Source organism: Perna viridis, chromosome 14, assembly GCF_037379345.1.
Source record: "Perna viridis isolate PV_CMFRI_1.1 ecotype Kerala chromosome 14, ASM3737934v1, whole genome shotgun sequence".
In the NCBI taxonomy this organism is placed as follows: Eukaryota; Metazoa; Mollusca; class Bivalvia; order Mytilida; family Mytilidae; genus Perna; species Perna viridis.
Genome location: NC_142458.1, coordinates 13,538,857 through 13,563,264, shown reverse-complemented (window position 1 = coordinate 13,563,264; position 24,408 = coordinate 13,538,857). Strand labels below are relative to the sequence as shown.

General features: G+C 33.3%; 2 protein-coding genes across 5 annotated transcripts in view; both read right to left on the bottom strand.

Annotated features, from left to right (window-relative positions):
• LOC148598294 (arf-GAP with SH3 domain, ANK repeat and PH domain-containing protein 2-like) overlaps positions 1–5,084 on the bottom strand; it is a 55,624-nt gene extending 50,540 nt beyond the window's left edge. For all 4 annotated transcript variants that reach the window (XM_088560676.1, XM_088560675.1, XM_088560678.1 and 1 more), the window contains exon 1: positions 4,870–5,084. In XM_088560676.1, coding sequence (XP_088416802.1) covers positions 4,870–4,995 — 126 coding nt within the window. In that variant the 5' untranslated portion in view covers positions 4,996–5,084. The remainder of the gene's footprint in view (positions 1–4,869) is intronic.
• Positions 5,085–9,895: 4,811 nt separating this feature from the next.
• Positions 9,896–17,132, bottom strand: LOC148598293 (YTH domain-containing family protein 2-like). Its single transcript, XM_088560684.1, has 5 exons — positions 16,932–17,132; positions 16,745–16,769; positions 16,203–16,279; positions 13,094–14,494; positions 9,896–10,901 (listed from the first exon to the last, which is right to left on the bottom strand). The coding sequence occupies exons 1-4, from the start codon at positions 16,950–16,952 to the stop codon at positions 13,112–13,114; spliced, it is 1,506 nt and encodes a 501-aa protein (XP_088416810.1). The 5' UTR covers positions 16,953–17,132; the 3' UTR covers positions 9,896–10,901; positions 13,094–13,111.
• Positions 17,133–24,408: the final 7,276 nt, after the last annotated feature.

Genomic DNA, 24,408 nt, shown 5'->3' with positions numbered 1-24,408 from the left:
TTTTTTTTTAAATTTCGAGCTAAATCATGAAGTAGAACTTGACAAAACTAACAGGTTAAAAATTATTAGTACAAATACATGTACATGTACCTAAATCCTCACATTAACCCTTCCTATTAAGGTCAACAACCTGACCTTAACATCCGTTCAGATCTATGTACAAAACTTTTCATGTTATAAAAGCAAAGCTGGTATATGTAGTATTAGTCACTATCAAATAAAATTACATGAATTGCATAACATAAGGAAAAAGATTGTAGAAATAAACCTTAATTTCAACTTTTTTCATCAGGGAAGTAATTTTTTGTATCATGTGTATGTTAAACCATTCATGGGTTTAATTCTTCCAATAACCAGTCAAAATAAAGAGGGGGAGGGAGTAGCTAGCAAACAGAAGCAATGGTTTGTAGAAAGCTATGTCACTCTACCCAGACACATTATTCTGCCCCTGAGCCAGCCAATACTCTATCTTCTATATGATGCTAGCCTGGCAACAGCGACAAATTTTATAGCTTTGGTTTTTAAAAAGGTAGTCACTATTCCACAACCAAAACCAATGAAAACAAGGCATCACTTCACTGACCCGAATCTGTAAATACTAGGCCCTTGTCTTACCTTAAAGGTTTCCATAGACCAATATAGCAAGGCGCTGCACCATGCTGCCCTTATCATGAATTTCACAATGTGCCCCTAGGTGGCCAAACCCAACTTATAAGTTATAAGATTAATTTAATTATTTTCAACTAATTTGTATATTAACATGTACCCCTGTTGTGTTTGACACCCATTTATGATATTTTAACCATACCATTCCAGGGTGAAGGTTGTTCATTGCAGGTTTCATTTAATAAACTGCTCAAGTGTCAAGGTTGGGTGCCCCCAATGAAACCATCTGTGGCGGTTGAGTGCCCTAAAAATACTTGAATAACCATGCCTTCACAGTTTTCTGTGGAAAACACCTACAGCTTTTGAAATGTGTGATCTAAATAAAAAATATACACTCAACCTTGTTAAAGGCGCATTGTAGAAACATTGGCATCTATTTAGGGAAATTGATAGAAAATTTGCAGGGCGAGCCGCAACCACACCCATTCAAAACTGTCTATAGGGAACACAAGATCTGAGCTACATGGACTATGGGCTAGTGGCTGAAGAGAGAAGAAATGTCACTTTTATAACAAGATCATTTTTGGGAAGTGCATTTAAAAAGTAATGACATGAGACAGGATTATGTTTACAACAATCCAACGACAGAAAACTAAAATACTATAAAACCTGGCTGAACCTAACCCTGAATATATAACCCTAAAACATATCTAAATCAAACCCTGAATATAACCTTAGAACATGTCTAAACCAAACCATGAATATAATCCTAAACCAAACCATGAATATAACCTTAAAACATATCTACACCAAACCATGAATATAACCCTAAAACCTGACTAAACCAAACCCTGAATGTAACTCTAAAACCTGTCTAAACCAAACCCAGAATATAATTTAAAACATGTCTAAAAATAAAGAAAATAAAAAAACAAAAATATAAATAAAATGAAACCATTGAAAAGTTTTCTACTAAACCGCAATGAATGAACTTTGGTTTTCTGCCTGCATCATCGGTGTAGCCAATTCATCACAGGAAACTTGTGTTGATATACATGACATCAGCAAAAATACATGTACATGTACATGTAAGACCAAGAAAAAAATGTCTGTTTAAAATTACAAATACACATTGGGTGAAAAAATAGTGTAGGTAGGTAGGCAGGTCATTTCATTTTTTAAATTATTTCATATACACACTTATGGGGGATTGACTGTTAAATAACAGCATTTCATAAAAAATTCAAATGTAGGTTTCAAGGGAAGGCAGAAGAAAGAGAAGTTAGGGTAACCTTAAACTAACAATTATTTTTTTCTGGCCTGACTAAAAGTTACATGTAGTAATATGTCTTATCACAAGTCATGGGATGATCTTTAAAACTCAAGAAGTTCAACCTGTTTTCTTATAGTTCATGCAAGTTCATGTGCATAAGAAGTACAGTTCAAGAAAGCTGTGTAATGAAGTATACATGTACATGTATAGTGCATATAAGGTAAACATGTTGAAACTAAACCCTGAACAAACAGAAAGTCTGGAAAAGCATAAAAAGAAATTTCCCTTTTATTTTAAATTTTGTAGTTCTTTCTATGTAATTTATTCCAATCTTATTAATTCAGTAAATTACAAATCGACATCAATGTTTTAAGAAAAAATGAGTTGAATAAAAACATTTTGAAAACAAAATATCTCATGTGCCACCCACTGCCTTGGTATTCCATGGACACCCTCTTAATTGCATTTTAACCACGGAATTTCAACACCAGCCTTAAGTAAAAAAAAAATTTTCAATACAAAAGGTGTTTGATTAGGATAGGTACAGGCATATTTGTACTTGAAAAATAATATTCTACAATTCATCCTACAAAAATTAAACAACTGATGTCATGATTAACAAAAAAATAGTATGATCAACAACTTAGGTTTTTGCTGAACATGTCAATATTAGTCCATTGTATTTAATTTTGTTCCAGATAGAGAAAATTAGAAATGGGAAATGTGTCACAGACTAGAGAGACAAAAATTCTACCAAACTGTGATGAAAGCAGCCAAAAATTAAAAATTCATATATCATAATCATCAGATCATTTCCTCTATTTTTATTTGATGCCTAGCAATCTAGAACAAATATTTCATTATCTGCACTCAATGACAAATGTAAAGGTTATCAGTAGTTCAGAAAAAAAAGAACTTTGTTGGTGTAATGGACTTCCCTTTAAAAACTATTCATAAAAAATAACAATAAATGAATTGTACATGTATATTACAGTCATAACTTGCATATGTTTCTCAAGTACATTGTATATGTGTTTTACAGTTTTATTTATAGCAACACACCATTGTTCAAAGAGTTCAAGTCCCTAGGTCATCTTTATATCATTTAAGTGCAGATCCAGAAATTAATAAAAGGGGTTATCTGATCCAAAGGGGATTCCAGCTATAATTTTATCATTTTTACCAATAATTTGCAGAAAGACATCAAGATATTCCAAAAATATGGGATTCCAATTCCCACAACCTTACCCTGAACCCACCACTGTATAATATAACATCTATAAATGTAGCAAATAAGAATGTGCAGCTTTGATTTACACTGTACACGTAACAGAATCCAAGGATTGCGTTGAGGTAATTTTTTGTTTATCACTTTTGTTAAGTTGCATACAAAATTTCACTTACAGTTTTTGATATTTTACATTTCAATTTCTCAGCATTTACAATAAAAATTAAGAAACTTTACTCCCTTCATGTTTGAAAAGGGGACATATTATATAACCTTAGCAGAGTACGATGTGAAAAATACCCCTTCCAATCAATGTCTGGTTATCCAAACAAAGACTGAAAGCTAGATGTACATGTAGATAGTTCTGTTGACAAGGAGATCTAAGTTGACATAACTATTATAAGAAGTCTTACATGTACAATGTACTTGTGTGACAGCGTAAGTTCCTAAAATGTGACTTCAAATCCATAGAAATAACAATATGAATAATTGTTACAAATTAACTGGACTTATCCTGGTACATTTACTCATGTCACCATATATACAATGTAGCATGTGTAGCTACTTTCCCTTGTTGACATGTGCATTTTTTGAAAATGTATATACAATGTACAAAAAAAAACAATTAACCATAAATTCACAAATTTTATTATTACCCTAAAAAAGGAGTATGACCAGTATATTAAACAAGTGTACATCATTCAGGTACATGCAGTTCCAATTAAATAAGGTTACAGACATTGATTTTATATAAAAATGCAAATAATTTATTCATATACATGTACATGTAAATATCAAATTAAGTTAAAAACTTAAAAATTGAGTATTAATATGTGGTATGATTTCAAAGTCAACAGTATAAAAAATAATTTAAGGGAAGGCATTTTAAGATCATTTATTTTGAATGCCTATACATGTCCATATCCTGTAAACTATAAATATGTAGATCAAGTTTCAACATGTAATCATTAGGCAGTTGTAAATATAAATGTGATTACTAGGAAAAGCATTACTTTCAATGAAGTGTGCATATAATAAGGGACAAAGAGATGTGTGAAGGTATATTGTATTTTTTATCATACTTTTTTTACAATGAGACGGGGAGAAACATTCCAACTTTAATCATGCTTACTGACAAATAAAAAAAGACTTTTCGAGTTCCCTTTTATAACTGTGAACATAAGGTGGGTAGGGTAATAGGAAACACACAACGTTTCTTATTTGATAAAGGGAAAAACCTTTATGACAAGCAGTCTATACAAGTTTTAGAAGCAGCTTGTGTAACTTAGGTACTTCAGTATGAGACTACAACAGGGGTGACAAGATCACCTAACTCATATATATGAAAGTGTGAAAAAGCTTTTTATTTCATTTGAAGGGGTAATGACAAGTTTTTGTAATGATTTTCAGCACATGTAATATTCATCAATTTGTGTTCATGCATTAAAGCCTTTACAGGATGGAGGTGAAATACATGTTATCAAAGCCATTTCAAGTCTTAAAATCACTACGAAAGTATGAACACAGGGGCAAAGATTAGGAAATACAAGCTGGTAGCCCACACCATATTTTTGTTGAATATTTTCTGTATGTTCAACTAAATTTTACCCAAAAGTTTGGTAGCCCAGTTTAAAACCTAGTAGCCATGAGCTACTGCCAATTTTTATCCCTGGAACATCACACGAGCGTCAATAGAAGGAAAACCGGTTTGAGGGCGTATTTTCTATAGCAAAAAGAGAATGTAAACAGACGAGATACTCACTTCCTCCAACGAGCTGACAGTACTTTTGCATTGGGACAGTCGCTTCGTGAACGAAGATGTGGTTGGTGAATTGTAGTCTTCCCATGTCTCCTTAAGGAAATCCGAGACACTAATTTGCTCGGGCATTTCAGTTTTTTCAGAGCTTCTGAAGGATCATTAGGAAGTTTTCCTTCTGTAGAGCGGAAGTGTCTCACTAAATATGGCAGAGCTAATTTGCATATTCAACAGGTTCTAAAACCCAGATATCGTATTCGATTTCATACTTAAGAAGGAGCTACACAGATCAAGGAGTTTATACTAGTGTAATATAAAGTCCCTGTGCAGATTAAAATTTTTAAAAAAATCGTAAAAATAACATTCCATATTTCAAACAAACTGATTGCAACCACACAAAAATTCGAAAATGTATCATAAATAACACAGACAAAATATTGCTTAATTGATATTAGAAAATTATATAATTGATAACTTGTTATCGGTGAAGGACCAAGGGTACTTGGTCTCATTAGCAATACAGTATTTTACTGTTTCGATTCATACCGTCTGTTTGATTTATACAGAGACTGATAATTAAATTGATTACAGGTCTATGATTTATAAGTTTTACAAAAAAATGCTGTGTGATCATGGAAACCATCGACATCAGGGACTTTATATTACATATATAAGAATATAACTCCCTGTCGTGATGCTATAATTCGTGCATAAGAAAGCCTACAAAATAGTAATGAAAGTCTTTTTGATTTGATGAGCATAAGGAAATAAACTCCCTGTAAAACCAAACAAAAAAAAAATGACACAATCGAAAACCAATCGTTGGAAGTACCTTGTTAATCAAGTATTTGTAAGAATTAGGCAAAATGAAAAAAAAGATACATGCATGTAAAAAAAAACACCGATCTGACAATAATTTTTGACAGAATTATCTGCCCTTGAAATGGTTATCTTCAGTATTATAACTCAATTTACCAACATGATATGGAAAATATTCTCCTATTTCTTTAATTCTGTTGGTGCAAATAGTAAAATAACACTTTCAAAATGGTGTTTTTTGTTTTGTTTGTTTGTTTCTTGTTTTTTGTTGGTTTTTTTTTGGTTGTTTTTTGTTTGTTTGTTTGTTTGTTTGTTTGTTTTGTTTTGTTTTGTTTTGTTTTGTTTTGTTTTGTTTTTGTTTTTGTTTTTGTTTTGTACCATGTTTCACCTTCTGCCTGATTGCTACAGAGACTGACACTTTATAGTTATCAAAGAACTGACTCTCAGAATCTAAATAACAGAACCTTTAAATTAAGATAGCTTTTCTACATGGATTAACGTTACCCGGCACCCAAAATAAATGATTGAAAAAATAAAGTAATGTAATTCGAAAGTTGGATTTTCACTAAATTATCTTTTTTATATACTTCAATAAGTACGCGACAGCTTAAATCCTCATGAACTTCATGTTAAAAATATCTGGGCTTTTTTCTTAATATGCATTTGTATTACACAGGATTTCTACCAGAATAAATCCTACGTGTATATATGCTTAACTTGCGTGAATTTCTACTTATTGCAGTTGTATGAAACACGCGCGATAGATTGAAATTGTACAGGTAACTGTACATCAACCTTTTTTTAAAAAATAGATCTATCAAAAGGACATGCATATTTTCAAAAGAGCTAACTTTTTCAAATTTTCAAAACAGCGATTTCTCAATACAGCAGTCTTCTTTTTAGAAAGCAGTACAGTATGCTTCCGGGCAGGATAATTTGTGTGTGCATGTGTGCGAGTGTAGATTTTTTAAAAGCACATTTTAATAAAAAAAAAATCATCTTCAAGATTTCCCCACTTTTTTCAGTTATCAAACAGAGTGGATTATATGGCGGCGGTACGTATTTTCAGGTTGTTTCCAGTATGAATTTATCTTTTAATACGTATACCTTATTTTTTAAGTTCAGTATTATAGAATACTGTCATCTTGATACACGCCAAGGCTAACAAATTATACCATGTTGACATTGAGTTACTCCTCTTACATTATAGAAGGTTTTCTTCAACTTGCAGTATGCTTCCTCGCGGAAGTGTATATTGAGCATGCTTTACGCATGCTCACTACCCCAACGTTAGCACAAAAGGATCTTTGAGAACAAAAAATTGAATGAATGATATGGGAGTTTCACTAAAGAGATGTTCGATCAGTAATACTTTTCTCACGCGGTAAACTATGTTTTGTGAAATTCTTTTCAATAGTATGAGAGGAGTTGCAATGACGGAAGATGCTCCCGTCATGTACTTCCGGAAACAAGTTAAAATTTCAAAATGGTGTTTTTTGTTTTGTTTGTTTCTTGTTTTTTTTTTTTGTTTTTTTTTTGTTTTTGGTTTTTTTTTGTACCATGTTTCACCTTCTGCCTGATTGCTATAGAGACTGACACTTTATAGTTATCAAAGAACTGACTCTCAGAATCTAAATAACAAAACCTTTAAATTAAGATAGCTTTTCTACATGGAATAACGTTACCCGGCACCCAAAATAAATGATTGAAAAAATAAAGTAATGTAATTCGAAAGTTGGATTTTCACTAAATTATCTTTTTTTATATACTTCAATAAGTCCGCGACAGCTTAAATCCGCATGAACTTCATGTTAAAAATATCTGTTTTTTTTTCTAATATGCATTTGTATTACACAGGATTTCTACCAGAATAAATCCTACGTGTATATATGCTTAACTTGCGTGAATTTCTACTTATTGCAGTTGTATGAAATGCGCGATAGATTGAAATTGTACAGGTAACTGTATATCAACCTTTTTTTAAAAAAATAGATCTATCAAAAGGACATGCATATTTTCAAAAGAGCTAACTTTTTAAAATTTTCAAAACAGCGATTTCTCAATATAGCAATCTTCTTTTTAGAAAGCAGTACAGTATGCTTCCGGGCAGGATAATTTGTGTGTGCATGTGTGCGAGTGTGGATTTTTTAAAAGCACATTTTAATAAAAAAAAAATCATCTTCAAGATTTCCCCACTTTTTTCAGTTATCAAACAGTGGATTATATGGCGGCGGTACGTATTTTCAGGTCGTTTCCAATATGAATTTATCTTTTAATACGTATACCTTATTTTTTAAGTTCAGTATTATAGAATACTGTCATCTTGATACACGCCAAGGCTAACAAATTATACCATGTTGACATTGAGTTACTCCTCTTACATTATAGAAGGTTTTCTTCAACTTGCAGTATGCTTCCTCGCGGAAGTGTATATTGAGCATGCTTTACGCATGCTCATCGACTACCCCAACGTTAGCACAAAAGGATCTTTGAGAACAAAAAATTGAATGAATGATATGGGAGTTTCACTAAAGAGATGTTCGATCAGTAATACTTTTGAGTATTACTGAGAGGAGTTGCAATGACGGAAGATGCTCCCGTCATGTACTTCCGGAAACTTAAGTTCAATGGCGAGTTTTTCAACAAACCCGGTAGTATGCACAAATGCATATCGTGTCCTTCCTATATACCAATTTTCATGAAATTCTAATCATTTATTTGATACTTTAATTGCAATGACAAGATGATTCTAAAATGCACTTCTGGAAATTACATTCAAAGAGGTATATTCCCACAGATTCGAGGGAAAAATATTCTGGCAATATGCACCCAATTATATCGTCTCCTTACTTTACATGGTTGCATGTTTCGGTAACTTCTGCTCAGTATTTTTAGAAAAAAATATAATTGTGACGTCAAAAGATCATTGATATACTTTCTTTTGATGACCCAATCTTTATTTAGCTCCATCTTACTTCAGAAAAAATATTTTTAAAATTTAAGAAATGGGAGTTTTGCTTTATGTTTCGCAGAGATCGAAACCTGTATGGTTATGACACGACGCAAAACATTCAGACTTGATACAGTTCCGTATGTTGAAATTTTACTATCCCATGTTTGACACAGAAGGAAAGTGGCCTCAAGACATTAACATTTTGCATTTAAACACGACTTTTTATAAATACTAAATTGAAGAAAGTGTTCATTTCTGACGACATTATTTACTTTAAATTCTTACATGATCGGCTATAATCCTGTAAATCCTTTAGTAGTGTGAAATCTTTTGGTACAACTTCAGAGATCCGTATATTTTAATGAACTTTTGACAAGAAACCTGAAAAATGTTTTTTTCCCCTAGTCACAATTTCTAAACAAATCCAAAGACTATAAGGAGAATATTTGTTTCTTGTCAAGTCTCAACTCCCAAACTATATTGCCAGTCATTTTTAGTGGTATGGCACAAATTAAGACTCTTTATTTGGTATTTTCTAGCCAAAAATTCCATAAACGGTTTACGCAATTCACTATCCAACCTAGTGGCGGACAAATTGGGGGCAGGTAGTTGACACCGCTCCTTCTTATTGGAAAATCAACGTTTTTATGTGGCGAATCATATCCTAGCACCCCCTTTTACTGAGGAACCCCAGCTGGCATCCCCTCTTTAATGTCTGGATGCATCCCTGCAAATCCCCCTTAGTGGTACGACACGTTGTACCATCTTAGATCCATAAACCAATACTGGTTATTTTTCCAGAAACAAGTTATCTACGGACGCTGGACAACCTAGTACCAAACCATTATATATATTTTTTACGTTCGTATAAATGCTTTGCTGGGTGCAGTTTGTTACGACTGTGATGTAGAAATGGACACTTAATGCTACTGCGACTCAGATGGAAAGATTTTGTTAAAATTTATCCCTTCATTAAAAAAAAAGACAATTTTTCTTTCCCAGCGAATGGGAGCATGACCTCCATACTCCGTGCTAATTTAATCTGGATTTGTGATCTTGGTCCAGTATCTTGATATGAATCTTGTATTGTTTTCTCAGGAATACTTATTCTGAACAAATATGTTTTTCCTATGTGTAGTTGTTTTGCTTGTATCATGAGTATGAAACAAGTCTTAGACAGGTCTGAAAATGGTCATGTACATATACATTCTGTACAGGCAATACACCATGAAAGATTTTTACAACAGTAAATCAGTGGACTAATGCTTGTAATTGTTTTATTTCAGTTTTTCAACAGAAACAAACTGCTATTGTTTTCAATTGTGTTTAAAAAAAATCACAGATTTGTAATGCAACCCCCCATCTCTGTCTTTCTACAATGTTCCAATTTCTCACACAATACACAAAATGTACATGTGCTTACTACACATGTACATAGAGTTTGACAGTACATGTACATGCTCAGTGGATAACAGTATATAATAGGTCCTTTGATTGATCGTAGTAAAATAAGGTCATAATTAAAGCTAAAAATATGAAGTATCCTTGCTTCCGATATCATCGATTGCACTGATTCTGGGAAAAATCAAGTCCTTTCGCGAGACCAATGAAAATGTTTTAGCCTCCAGAACACTCTCATTCTATTTTTCCCAATACACAAAAGGAAATTAATCCAGTCCAAAATAAACTCATCTAACCAAAATAAATCACTCCTTGAGAATACTGATTCACAGTTCATCGATCGGTATATTGTACTTCGGAGTTAACATATTTATATTTTTCACACATGATTATGTGTCTATTTTTGTAATCATCCATGGCATCCACCGTTCCCTGAGATGTAATGCACTGCTAAAACTTCCCAAGACAATAATAAATGCCATCACTTTCAATACACATCAGACCAGCTTTCACAAATCGAAAGTTCACCGCATTTTTCTTCCTCGTTGAAAATGAAAGTAAAATGTCTTTGTCGATTTGACAACGTAGAACACATTCAGCATGTGAGAAACAAGCACATTGGTAGATTCTTTTGGTGGAAGGGTTGATAGTCGATTACTGCGACCGATAAAATTCTTTAAAAATGAAAATTTGCAAATGAAAATAAAATCACATTGAAGGGAAACTTTGAAAGATCATGTTTGAGCAGTGATGAGAATTATTGAAAAGTTGAGAGAAAATAATTGACTAAGCTAACACTTCATTAAGATATATGTAATTTGAAGTCTGTAAAATGCTCTCCTGGGTTTTTTTCTACTGTTTTTACCTACAAAATAAGAAATAAATATTAAGTCTACATGTACAATACATCCAACAGAATATTTGCAGCCATTCAAACAAAAACAAACCATTCCACAAATTAAATTTCAAATGTTTACAACACTTCCATCATCTGACATTAACCCGAATTATTCAGTTCCTCTCCATATTCCATATCAGACACCATTATATTTTAGACCTATCCAATGTAACTTTCAAATAATGCACTTACGTGCACAAGCACAGTAATCTTATTTCATCAAGTTAGTGCCTAATGTAAAATCAATCATGTACATTTTGAATGTGAACAAATTAAGGCAATTTTATGCAATGTGTTCAACCTGTCAGTTTTCTCTTCCACTTTGGTCTATTCCGGACTTTCGACTTTTTATGATCAAACCGGCAGGCATTTCCAGAAAAGCAGGACACTTACCCTATCAGTGCACCTGGTCCATGCTCCCACTTTTTCATGAAGTCCCAAGTTGCTCATTTACATTGTACTTTTGTTTCTTAGTAGGTACTATTTTAGTTTTTAGATGTTTTTCTGTTGTGTGTCTACTTTCCCTGTCTGGTCTTTATCCCTGGATTGCTTTTTATTATTGCCACTAGAAACTTGGTTCCCTTGATTATTCTTCAACACAACATTTCCTGTATTATTTTATTTGAACATTGATCTGCACTATGCAGGAGCCTAACTGTAGATTTAAAGAGGATCACAGAAAATGTTTTTCATATGTGTAGCAACTGAATAATTGAGATTACATGAGAATTTAGTTATCATGTTGGGTACATAATCAACACACTTTTTTCAATACTGCACCCAATAACCTTAAGCCATACATAAATGTACATATACATGTACTACCAATACAAATGTATTTTGATTTTTATGAAGTGTTTTCTGTGTATTGATTGCTAAGTTTTTTTTTTCTTTCTGTTTTTTTTATAATTTGTGTTTTATCATAGATCTCAATGAATCTATTGGTAAAATATCACAGCCCTAAAATTATCATGAATATATTAATTTCATGACAGTATTCCAGCTAGAGAACTAAAGCCCTAGAGAAGAGGGCTCAAATGAATGTAAAGGCAGAAAATTTTTTTTTATGTAAAATGATAATTATTCCAGACTTGCAGATCAACATTTATCTCCCTTTAAACCAGGTGTCTATTCGGAACATGTAAGGTTTTCCACCCGATATCGACGATACTTTAGAAAATCTCGGAAGTCAAAAGGGAATTTCATGTTCTACTGACCCTGCCATAAATTTTCTTTACCCGGGATACCAATGAAAATCATCCTTATGTAACCTACCAACAAAATGAAATACCCTGTAAATTTAAGAAACACCGTTGTATTTGTCTGCTGGGAATTCCATTTTCATTCGAGTTACACAAATCCGAACATCGATTAGGGAGACTTTGAAATTACACCTGCTCTTACGGGAGGTAACTATGCAAAAAAGGGATAAAATATGGCTGTATCCCGTGCTCCGCAAGTAGGGAATGCATGTATAGTTATTGTGTTTAACCATTGTAAAAGCATTAAATTCCAAGTACTTCTGAAAATTTGCAGTGCTCTTCTTTTATTATTGGCTAGCTGGAATACTCTTTAATTGCGCTACATGTAACTATTTTCAAACCAAAAAAAGGTTAGCTTTGCAGCAACAAATATCACGAATTGAAAAAAAAATTATGACCTAGTACTTCCAAAACACATTATTTTCAGTAATTATACCAGCGAAAATTGGTAAAAGCGAAAATAAACAGTAATGAAAAGAATCTTAATGGTCAAATCCTGATTTCAATTTGCAGAATTCCACTAAAAAGCAGAAAAAAAATCATCCATGTTATACAAGCATCAATAACAAATATTTTTTCTTTAAAATGCAACATCAGTTTTTGCCATGTATTTAAAAAGTGATAAATTTTTTTTTGGGTCTAATTCCCATTAATATGAAAAAGAATTTAATAGTAAAAGTAACAACATGCAGCTGAAGGCTACACTAATCATATACATTCACAAATGTAGCCTGTAAGTTTTTTGTTGAGCTTAGTGTGTGTTGCAGGTCTAATAACTTATAATAGTGTTTTGTTTTGATAAAGTCATAAGGACTTCAAGAATAAATACAAAAATGCAAATCACAAATGTAAACAGTTCCCTCAAATTCTACACAAGTAATGAACAATGACACCTACCCAGTGTCATTAGATGCCTTATTCTGCACCATTCTTTTTGAAATCTCCACCTTCTTCTTCTTGGCGCTTTTCATAGTGAATAAAGTCATCGAAAATTGATGTGGTGTATTTTAAATTGTGAATAATTTTCAGTACTTGTTTTCCTTTTTCCAATGGGACCTCTTGCGTATCCCTGGAGTTTGTCACAGGTTTGTTTTCATTATTCTCCAATCTAATGTGACGCAGCTGACCGTTAGGAACGTCCTTTACATAGATCCACTTTACGTCCATTTGACCCTTCCACTTGTCCTGGGCCCAAACACCAACATCTTGATTGTAGTCCACTGCGCTCATCATTTGGGCCATGCCACAGAAATGTCCACTACCGTTGACACTGAAGAACAGATACACAGGGCCTTTCCCGTCACGCTCTTTGTAAGCCTGATCCAAACGTTTGTTTCCATGTTCCGTACTACACCACACACTATACTTAATAGAACGGTGGATATCGTCCTCAGAGTAGCTTTTAATTATGAAAAACCTTGCTCCTTTAGGGTTCAAGTTGAAGTCCTTGGGATTGTATTGATTGGCTGACTTGAGTTTGTCCAAAACAGGATGGGATTGTTGTGCAGAAGAACTTGAATTATTTGCCTGGCTTGCACTTCCAGAAGCACTGTTCGACTGATTTGTGTTTCCTGAATAGTTAGAATTCATTGACCTATTTCGAGGTGCACTCCAATTACGCCCCCCTTGTTGATTTCCCTGTTTGCCTGCTACATTGTTCCTAGTATCCCAAGTTCCAATGTCCATGTTTTGCTTATTAGGATTCATTGGCGCTCTAGGAATAGAACGCGGCTGAATCTTCGGCTGAGGACGTGCAGGCTGACTCGCTATAGCAGCCCACGATGTTTTCTTGGATGCTTGCTGACCAGCCGAAACTTGCACTTGCTGAGAGGCCATGCCACTAGCATCAGCGTTCATCTGACCCGCATCAATATAACCATTGTCCATTCCCTTATCTCCACCAATGGTCATTCCCTTCATTCCCTGTTCAACACTATTCATTGATGGGTCACGTTCGAATTCTCCATTCATCGCATAAGGGTCAGGTTGCATCATCTGACCTGACTGACGATAATAGTCCTCAGTTGGGTTGTTGTAACGAGGGTCTTTTCTATTATCTTGTTGCCCATTGCTCCAATAGTCACTACCAGAATATTCAGTCCATCCAAACTGAGGGTACCCAAACCCACTGAACATTCCATTATAGTCATAACTTCCAAAAGGAAGAATGGTAGCATCTCCACCATTAGACCATGCACCTTCACCAAGTCCTTGTCCAAGGTAAGGGAAGGACATGGTAGGATTATAGTAACTTGGCATAAATGGGTCTGGAGTAGACATTGGTCCTGCACTGTATCCCTGCAAAAAGAATGAAGTTTGATAGTAATTGGAAAATAATCAGTTGAATCTTAAAATTTAATTTGCATAAAACACAAGAGTGTTAACAGCTTTTACCATCTCTCAACCAGTCATGATAAAAAGATGCCTATGCAACATTTATTAAGGGGTCTAGCAGGGCCTTACCTAGACACTAATGACAGGGAGAAATTTTAGTAAATTTGGTTTATAAATAAAACGATGACATTTTTGTTTATGTTATCGATTACAAAAACTTCTCCCTGTCGAAGACGAATTGGAGAAGTGACTTCAAACAAGGATTAGTTTTTGCTTATTTCTCTCTTTAGATTAGGCCCTGAGTCTAGTCAGAATAATTTTCTGATCTAGTTTACCACTAGGCAATAGAAGAACAGTGGTCAACTAAAGAAAAAGTTAACAACAGTAAAATTTGTCGTGACAATGATGTCACAATACTATTTAAATGTCAGTATGACAACACTACTTACAAGCATGAACAATTGTGCGCTTAATACAATATTGCATCTTTTAAAGCATGTATATCACCATGTTTTCATTCACTTGAACCAGTAGTGCTTATTGGCATAGCAATACTAGAGGCTGTCCTCAAAATATTGCATACTGCCCATTGTGCATGGCAACTCAATTTTATTCTGAAAATACATGTACTTGAAACTTGTAAGAAGGTTTTATTTTTACATGTTAAACCTTAAGGAACAGTATTTTCATTGCTGTTCAATGTGTCCAATGCATTGTGTTTCTTTTCATACCAAATGCAGTCTAATCGATTGTTGTTCAGTGACTTTAGTATACTCAGTGCAACTTGAGATAACAAATTTTCTAAATTCTACAGATACATGTACATTGGTATGCATCCTCTTTTTCCTACATTTTTTTCCTAGGACATTCTATAAAAATATTTCTACAATTAATAAAACAAGATCAGTCTGCTTTTAAAGACTTGGGATTAAGTTTTACCCCCATCTGAAACAGTTAAAACATTTCATATTTCAATGCATCCATTATTAAAATTACCATAGGACTGAAACTTTTGTAAGATAAGTAATAAAATGTGAGGTTGTATAAAAGAAAAATACATTTCATAGAAACTTCTTCCAATGGTAAATTTGGTTGACTTATTTCATTGGAACATCAGATTAGAAGTAGAAATTAAATAAATAATGTGGTTTTACCTATTTGTGTATCTCTAAAATCAAATATCACACAGAAAGTTAAAATTCGCTAAAAACTTTTCAGTTACATATTACACAAACAAGGTACCCCTTACTGACAGAGGAAAAATAACCAAATTATTTGACAATGGAACCAATAAAAACTAACACAGCAAAAACTACAACAATGTATATATAGGAAAATATCAATAACACATGTATATTTTTTCTGTTTCAAATGTAGTTGAAGTATTAATGTTTTTAATTCACCAGATAAATCTAACTTCTACTGATGAAAGTTGGAGTCTGAATTCCCATTCAATCGTTATGAAAATAATCCCTCCTCTAATTAATTGTTGAATTTTTCAAGTCTTTTCATACTTATGTAGTTGTTCAAGGTGTAAGTAACTCCATACTCGTACATGTAGGTAATTTCAAATATGAAAGTTGCGTGTTTCCATGAAGAATTTTGTCTGCTTTTATAAATGGTGGAAAACTACCATTTCAACATTAACAAGCTATATTATGCGCTTTTTTACCTGATGAGGAGGCTGTTGTTGAAGATATGGCTCAAATTCTTCGTCTTTTACAGTCTCTTTAGGTTGTCCATTTGCCACTACAATACAAGAAAATATTTAGACTATTTCTAAGTAACAAATTATAAAAGGAGTTACTTCAGCATACAAGTCTTACCATATCAATAGTAGTAATTGTAATATTATAAACAATTGTATACAATCACTGTTCACATAAAATTGCAAATTTTCAGGTATTGGAAAAACCATGTCCAAAAATAGCCAAATGAAACTGGACCCTTGATTGTTCTACATTATAAGTTTGAGAACGGGTGACCTTAAACAATCATTACTAGTTAATTACACTTAAACAATGATGAATCATCACTCAAAAAAAGGAACTGAACAAAACTGATAGGGGAGGGGCTGTTCTGTAGCAATAATAACAATAATAACAGTCACATAAATAGGATACGGAGTGCACAGACATTAGCAGAGGCATTTTTTAAAACTATCTGCACAACAAACCAATACTGAACATGTGCAAGGAAATACCGAATTCATACCTTGATTTGGCTGTCCTTTTCCTCTCTGTTTTTGACGAAACATGAAAATAGAAAAAATGAAAATGAAGGATTAGAAATAGATAAATCTGAGGCACCTGACAACGTTACTTTCATATATTCAACTCAGGGCGTATCGATTTAAGGAAATTACTAAATTGATTCACAAAATGGCGCATGGCGATCGTACCTGATCAAGACTTGCAGACATTCCACAAAGAAAGCTTCCACAATTATGATTGAATTTTAAACTGTCTTTAAAGTCTATAAAGCTTGATGGTTCGTTAAAACCACAACACTATCACTGAATTGTTTTTGGGACCCCACAGAAAACAAAAATATTTATCGTTGAGCACTTCCCTCCGAGAAACAATGGCGGCGATATGCATGTGCCTCGCTTTCGGTGGATCCACGTGATAACAAAGTGACGTCAACACTATATCAAAAGGGGGGGGTCAATTAAAATGCGCCGTCAAAAAAAGATTACGACCCTACCCACTCAATTTTATTTAATATATCGCATATCCAGTGTTTAGTATTACAATTTTTAAAATCGATAAAAAAACCTTCTGAAAGAACTTGATTTTGTAAAATACTATCTGGATATATTTTTAAAAATTGTAATATTTTATAAATTAACAAACACTTTTATAGTTAAAATATAGACGTAAATGTGACAAAGAAACGTGTGAAATAAGTGATCTAAAAGAAAAAAAATTTTAAAAAAATATAAAAAAAAAATACAGCAGTGGCAGATCCAGGGGAGGTGCAGATGGTTGGCATCCCTCCTTTTTATTGGAAAATTTGTAATTTTAATGTGTAAAATTGACAAAAAAATGGAAAATAATTTCCTGGTACCCCCTTTTTTTTCTTATGAACCTCGGCTGGCACCTCTCTTTTCAAAGTGTCTGGATCCGGCCATGTACAGTTTCTAAAAAGCGATTCTTTTAAGATTTTTTTCCCGCCCGGGTCTCAGTCTGACGGGGCAGTAAAAAAAAATTAATTGATTATCGAGAGTGGGAACATGTTTAAAATCAAAATTTTGAGGAAGGAGAATTCTGTTTCTCCAACGAAACAAGGAAATGAATATTTGGCGGGAAAACATTTGAAGAAGCAAACTCTCGTAAGCATTTTAACAGTTACAGAGAAGATCAGTGACGGATTCAAAAAGGGGGGTAATTGCAGAGGATTGACACCCCCTTTTTATTATAAAATTTGCCATTTTCATGTGTAAAATTGACAAAAAATAAATGGTAAGTTATGTCAAAGCATCCCCTTTTTCTGAGGAAACCCGGCTGCATGGAACTCATCTTATTGTTTTCAAAGTGTCCGGATACGCCCCTGGATTGGGGGGCCTATATAATCGTAAATTGGCCTAATTTAAAATATATATATATATATATATACATATATATATATATATATATATATATATATATATATATATATATATATATATATATATATATATATATATATATATATATATATATATATATATATTCATCCCGAGGCATTGCAAAAGCTAGTTCCCGCTTATTGACAGGCTGAATCATCTCCATGAAATAACACATTCAACAACAAAGTTTTTTAACAAGGATCTGCACCGCAATTGATAGAGAGAAAAAAATATTATCGTTAGTATTTAAATTAAACCAACATATCTGAGTGCCGTTTTCCTACAATATGTGTGTGTGTGTTTTATTTTTGTTTTTTTGTTTCAACGATTTGGTTGTTGATTTTTTTCCTTCTCATTTCCTAGAAATGTTTGTGTTTCTTTTCATCACTGACTTGTTCCTTGTTCAACATGCAAAATTATAATTAACAGGAATTGACAGTGACTGCGAAAAATAAAACAGTTCTAACATTTTCTCTTAAAGTGACACTTTGACCGGATGGGCTTTCAACTATCACAAACTACAATTAAATTCGAAAATTGTGACGTTTTCTCGCACGGTATCACCCTCTAACTTTGTTTTAGATCCTTATAATGAACCAGTTATGTTATTGTTTGTGCCTGGTCAACAGCCTTTTTCATTGGGCTACCATATATTTTTCAGGGGCAGATCCAGACATTTTGAAAAGGAGTGATGCCAGCCAAAGATCCCCAGAAAAAGGGGGTTCTAGGACATTAATTGCCATTTTTTGTCAATTCTACATATGAAAATAACAAATTTTCCAAACAAAAGAGGGTACCAACTCCATGCACCCCTTTGGGTCTGCCACTGGTTTTCTTTGCATGATAGTCATAAGTTGTCTTGAAAACTGAGTACTGTTAAAATACATTGATCCTTATACTGTCATTTTATCACCACAGCAGGCGCGGATCCAAGGACTGGCTAAACTGCTGTAAATTCTTAATACTGGAATATCTTATTTAAAATTACACCTTTCTGAATGACATTCAATTTACCATAAAAAATCACACCAACGCTCACGTGGCATCGTAGCAGTGCGCTAGTTCTCCTAATATCCAGGTTCATTGTCGGTTTACATGGAACACCTAGATGAATGAACACAAAACTCTCCGAAATACTACATAATTCGACGACAAACTACTAATTGGCCATTTCAAGTTTCAATGCAAACCTTTTCAAGACGAAATCGAAACTGTCTTTCAAATCATTCAAACTTAGGCCACAATTGTTGGAATAAATCACGTCCTTAAATACATGTACCTCTCAACTAGCTACAACAATTTATTAGTTGATAAGCTATAACTCAAATGGTACAAATAGTCGCAGAGACACTTATGTATCCTGTAAAAGCTCTTAGATTCTAGGCACCTAGTTCTAGAGATATAATATGCAAATATAGATTCCTTATATTTTGAAACTTGTTGGGAAACCCTTCAATTTAGAAGTAATTCAGGATTTTTTTTTTTTATATAAATTCACCATCAAGATAGTCCATCTTATCTTAATGACTGTTATCACCGTATCAACGAGATGCAAGGCAAAGCAACTTGCGAACTGATGCTGACTATCGGCAACCATTTACCAGATTACAGTTATATTTCAACTTTTTTTTCCTTCGCAATTAGACTTGGGAACAACTTGGAATAAAAAATCCGCAATCTTCCAATCATTTCTAGATTCAACAAAGCAAACCGATTTGAATAAACCTCCTTCTTACTATTTTACCGGTTGTATAGACTATATAACAGTCTACACACAAACCTTCGTTTAGTTTAATTTAGTTTAAACATATTTATTTGCTCAAGAATACAAGCAAGGGGATTGGACTCAAGTGGAGGTCCTCTCCCATACAAACAATCATGATTGCAAAGAATGCATTATGACGGCAGTTAGATATAACTAAAAATAACAATAGAAAATGAAAAGGTATTGCAAATTAATATGACCGATATGAAATTAAAACAAGGAAATGGAATAAAAGGGGGGGGTCTGGCAAAAAGGCGAGGTGGGAGTAACGTGAGAGATAGTCATTTCATATATACATGTATATGCAGTATTATTCAAACCTTTTAGTTCGTTTGATAAAATGATGAACACAAGCAAAAATATCCGTGTTTTCAGCGTATGTGAGATTTTCGTCACCAGCCAACAGAAATTCTATTGTTACGTTAAAACCGCCTAACCGTGCCAACAGAGAATTTTTATGTTCATTATACAAATTGCAATCTTCGAAAGGATGTCCACAACTACAAGAAGGGGTTGGCACTACATTTATACGATATAAATCAGCATTTAGGGAACTGCACATGTTTCTTAGCCTGGTATGTATAACTTTAACTTTTCTTTCACCAAAATTGAAGTACTCGGGTTTTTTCTCCCGTTGTCCTTTAATGATTCTTTTGAAAATGCTTATGTTTCTTGCATTTCTTGTCTCTAAATTTAGCTGACAGGATCGTAGCTGCCTATACGCAAATACGCGTACTTTCGGAAAAAGTAACAAAAATAAAAACACACATTTTAAAGATGAAATAAAGGTTTTATGCAATGACTCACTGGGGTCCTTGAGCGACCCCCAAGACCCCTCGCCGTAATTTTGCGTACAAATAAAACAGGCCTAGCTACGCCCCTGGCTGATTCCAAACTTCGACATATAGGTGTAGTGCCCTGAATGCAAATCTCTTCCATGTTAATTTTGTAAGAAGTGATCCAGGTTGTGCCTGCGGCTGGGTGACATACCCTTTTGGAATGCCCATTATATTTAGAGACAGGTGAAAGTTGAAGAACAATACTGCCTTTTTATTAGAAATGACAATTGAAACTTTAATTTCTTTGAAATGACACCTTATCTGATAACTAAACAAAGATATATTACCAGTTCAATTCTTCTTCTTCTTTTTATATATCTATTATTTATTTGTTTTATTACAATTTTCTACTAAACATTTATTTATTCATTTAATTTCGTTATTTATTTATTAACTTATTTATTTCTTTCATTTGTTAAAAATACAATTAAAATAAATATTAAAAGAAAATATTTAAAGCCTTCATAATATGGCCGTCCGTACGAATCCCGGCAGGGTAGTCAAGAACGTTAAACCCTTAGTAGTAGTGAAGCAATTTTAACTTCATCTTTTCAATATTTCCCTTGTTTTCTCTTATTTACACTCTTTTTTTTTAGTTCAGATTAATAATAATACATAAATTAGAATGACAAGTTCATCGTATATGAAAACATGTATACATATATACTGTTCTTAATTCAGTTTTGTCACAATTAGTTATTTACAGTGTATATTGTGTTTTGTTGCCAACACATGTTCACAAAATACTAGTAATTAATTATGTGAAAAGGACCAGATCTTGTAAGTTGGTAAAATTTATGTCCAATCTATTTGCCTGTACATTTAGCAATAAAATATGTTTGAACGTACATTTACATAAACGCCAAGGAATAAGAATAAGATTTCAACATAAAGGTCTGTTGAAGGAAACACTAGCCTGTACTTTAAGAACTCTGAAGCACTTACAGATCTATTATCATAGCACATTGCCAAATAGCCAGATAGACTAATTATTATAAAAAGCAATATTACCTGACCGGACTGACATGATTCCTGCATGAGAAAACTGCAAATCATCAATGTCTAAGCAAGGTTTAATTTTTATTTACCATCTACAGACTTCCGATTTCATGAGGTGGTAACTGTACTGAAAATCAGTTAAGATTAAAATCAGGACACGTTTTCATTATAGCTGCCTTTTTAGGTTTTGTATAAAGCGACAGTTATTTATTTTTTTCTCTTAAAAACCGATATTAACTCAGAAAAAAACCTTAAATAATAGAACGTTTCCTTTCGGCGTCTCGGTCTAACGAAAATAAAGGTTAATTCTTTATAAATGCACGAAACAGCTGGGAATACATCGGGATAGTTTCGGAGGTTGAGCCCCCTTTTGTTTAAAACTTTTTATAGTAAAGTTGAAAAAAAAGAGCGGCAAATACTAGCCTGGAACCCCCTTTCTTTATTCAAGTTTCTTGATCGGAACCACTGCCCCATTCTTGGTTTGATATTTGGACCAGCCTTTGCATGATATTACTGAAGACAGCTCTTTCGAACGATTGGTAATCAGTATTTCTCTTTTTATATGTCCTCTCCATGATTGATGACTATCTACGATCTCCTACAGGTCGGGTTTTCATTCCTATACATTAAATGGCTTATTATGCGTTTATAAGCTTTGTTTCGACAGTGATTATATGGGTCAATGCATAGAACAACAGCTAGGTACTGATAAGAGGTTAGAGGTCAAATATTGTTAATTGGATCGTTGTTGATTCAAACCTAATTATTTATAGTATTTAGTTCGCAGCAAAACTTGTTTATTGGGTTAGTTTATTTTGGCGTAAATAACGTAGAATTGAACATGATGTAGGCGAGATCTTCGTGATGTCATCACTTACCAGTGATTTGGTTTTGGTTGGCAAAAAATCTATTGAGTGGCATGGGGCTTCTACTCTTCACCATTAATTTTTCATTTTTAAAATATTTGAAAAAATCTTTTGGTTCCCTACACTGCCAGTTAAACTCTTTTCATCCATGGAATTTTGAAATAAATACTCATTAATTAGACTATATGAACATAATTTTGAAAAATAATTATGCACGAAAATAGAGGTTTACATCTAAATACCATTTCAAAATTATTGTTCAAGTCAAAGAGATATAAATTCACATGCAAAAAAAAAAAATTATATTTTATCTCAATGAAACATTTTACAGAACCAAAATTGGATATAAAATAACAAATTTGTAAAGTTTTGAAAATTTGGATTCTAATCATGAAATTGTCAATTGTTTATTTAGCTGTTTATTACCAATCAACATCAATACTAGTTGATATGCAAATCATATAGTGAGTATGACATCACTAACGAGATTTGCGAACTCTTGGCGAACTCTCCTATATTAGTATTAGATATACCTGTGAATAGGACCGCACTATCTTCATTTGAACCTAAAATGGGATATGTTATTGGAACTATTTTCCTGCGGTGGTGTAAGAGATAATTGCTGATGCTAACAGGCTATATATTATGTAGGCTCTTGCGACTGCTATTCCCGATTTCACACTCTACACGTTGACGTACTCCCAAAAAGTTAAGAGTGGGGAAACGCTCTCGGACCCACATGGGGTCTGAGTGTAGGCCAGAGCGTCAACAGAGCAGTCCAGCCGCTAGTAGGACATACTCTGACATTTCCTTGATTCGCCTGTACGTTTTATATCTCTGGACATTTTTTAAGAATCATGAACAATTTACATTGTATGACTAGTCTGGGATTTTATATACACTCCCTGAACTAGTCAGTAAGACTACGGCGTGCATATTTAACCATCATGCAAGGGGGAACAGGGAGTTCTAAATATCCATAGTTGTTTTGTGCCTCTTTCTGCAGTGGCGGATCCAGTGGGAGGTTGCAAGAGGTTGGCACCCCTCCTTTTTATTGGAAAATTTGTCATTTTAATGTGTAAAATTAACTAACAAAAAATTGGAAAATAATGTCCTAGCATGTTCCCCTTTTTCTCTTTGGTATATTGAGTTATAATTTCAATGAAATGCATTGAAAATGAACATTTCAAAGGCAGATAACTCCTAATTTTTCGAACATGGTATTGAAAAATTTCTGAGAAGAAATCAAATAATGATCTTTTCAATTAAAAAAAGCATTTTATTATCAGATCGGTGGGGATTTGACATGCATGTTTCTGATTTTTTCCCATTTTGCCTGATTCTTACAAAAACTCACACTTAAGTCCCATTAAAATTAAGGGATTGGTTGATACAGGTTTCACCATGTAATTCAGTAGAGGTTCTCCAGGTCAACAGTCTTCACAAACTTCAAATTTTCAGAAAGTCACTTTATGAAGAAAAAGAAGGAATAATTAGTGTTGTAAGGTTTCGAGAATAATAAAAGTAGTCAAAATAGTTGAGTTTTATTGAAAATTATTTCCTGTCATTTTTTTCTCTACAAATTACCACATAACCAGTAAATTTTAAGGACCTATTTCATTACTTTCAGTGGTTCTTGAATCAATAATTTGACATGCTAAATGTATTTACACAACTAAGTAGTGGTCTTTACAAAAAACTCATACAGGAAATGATTCAGGCATGTCAAATACCCAGCAAATTCACCATAAAAACTAACACAGAAACAGTAACAGACCACAAAATCAATCTTTAAGTTG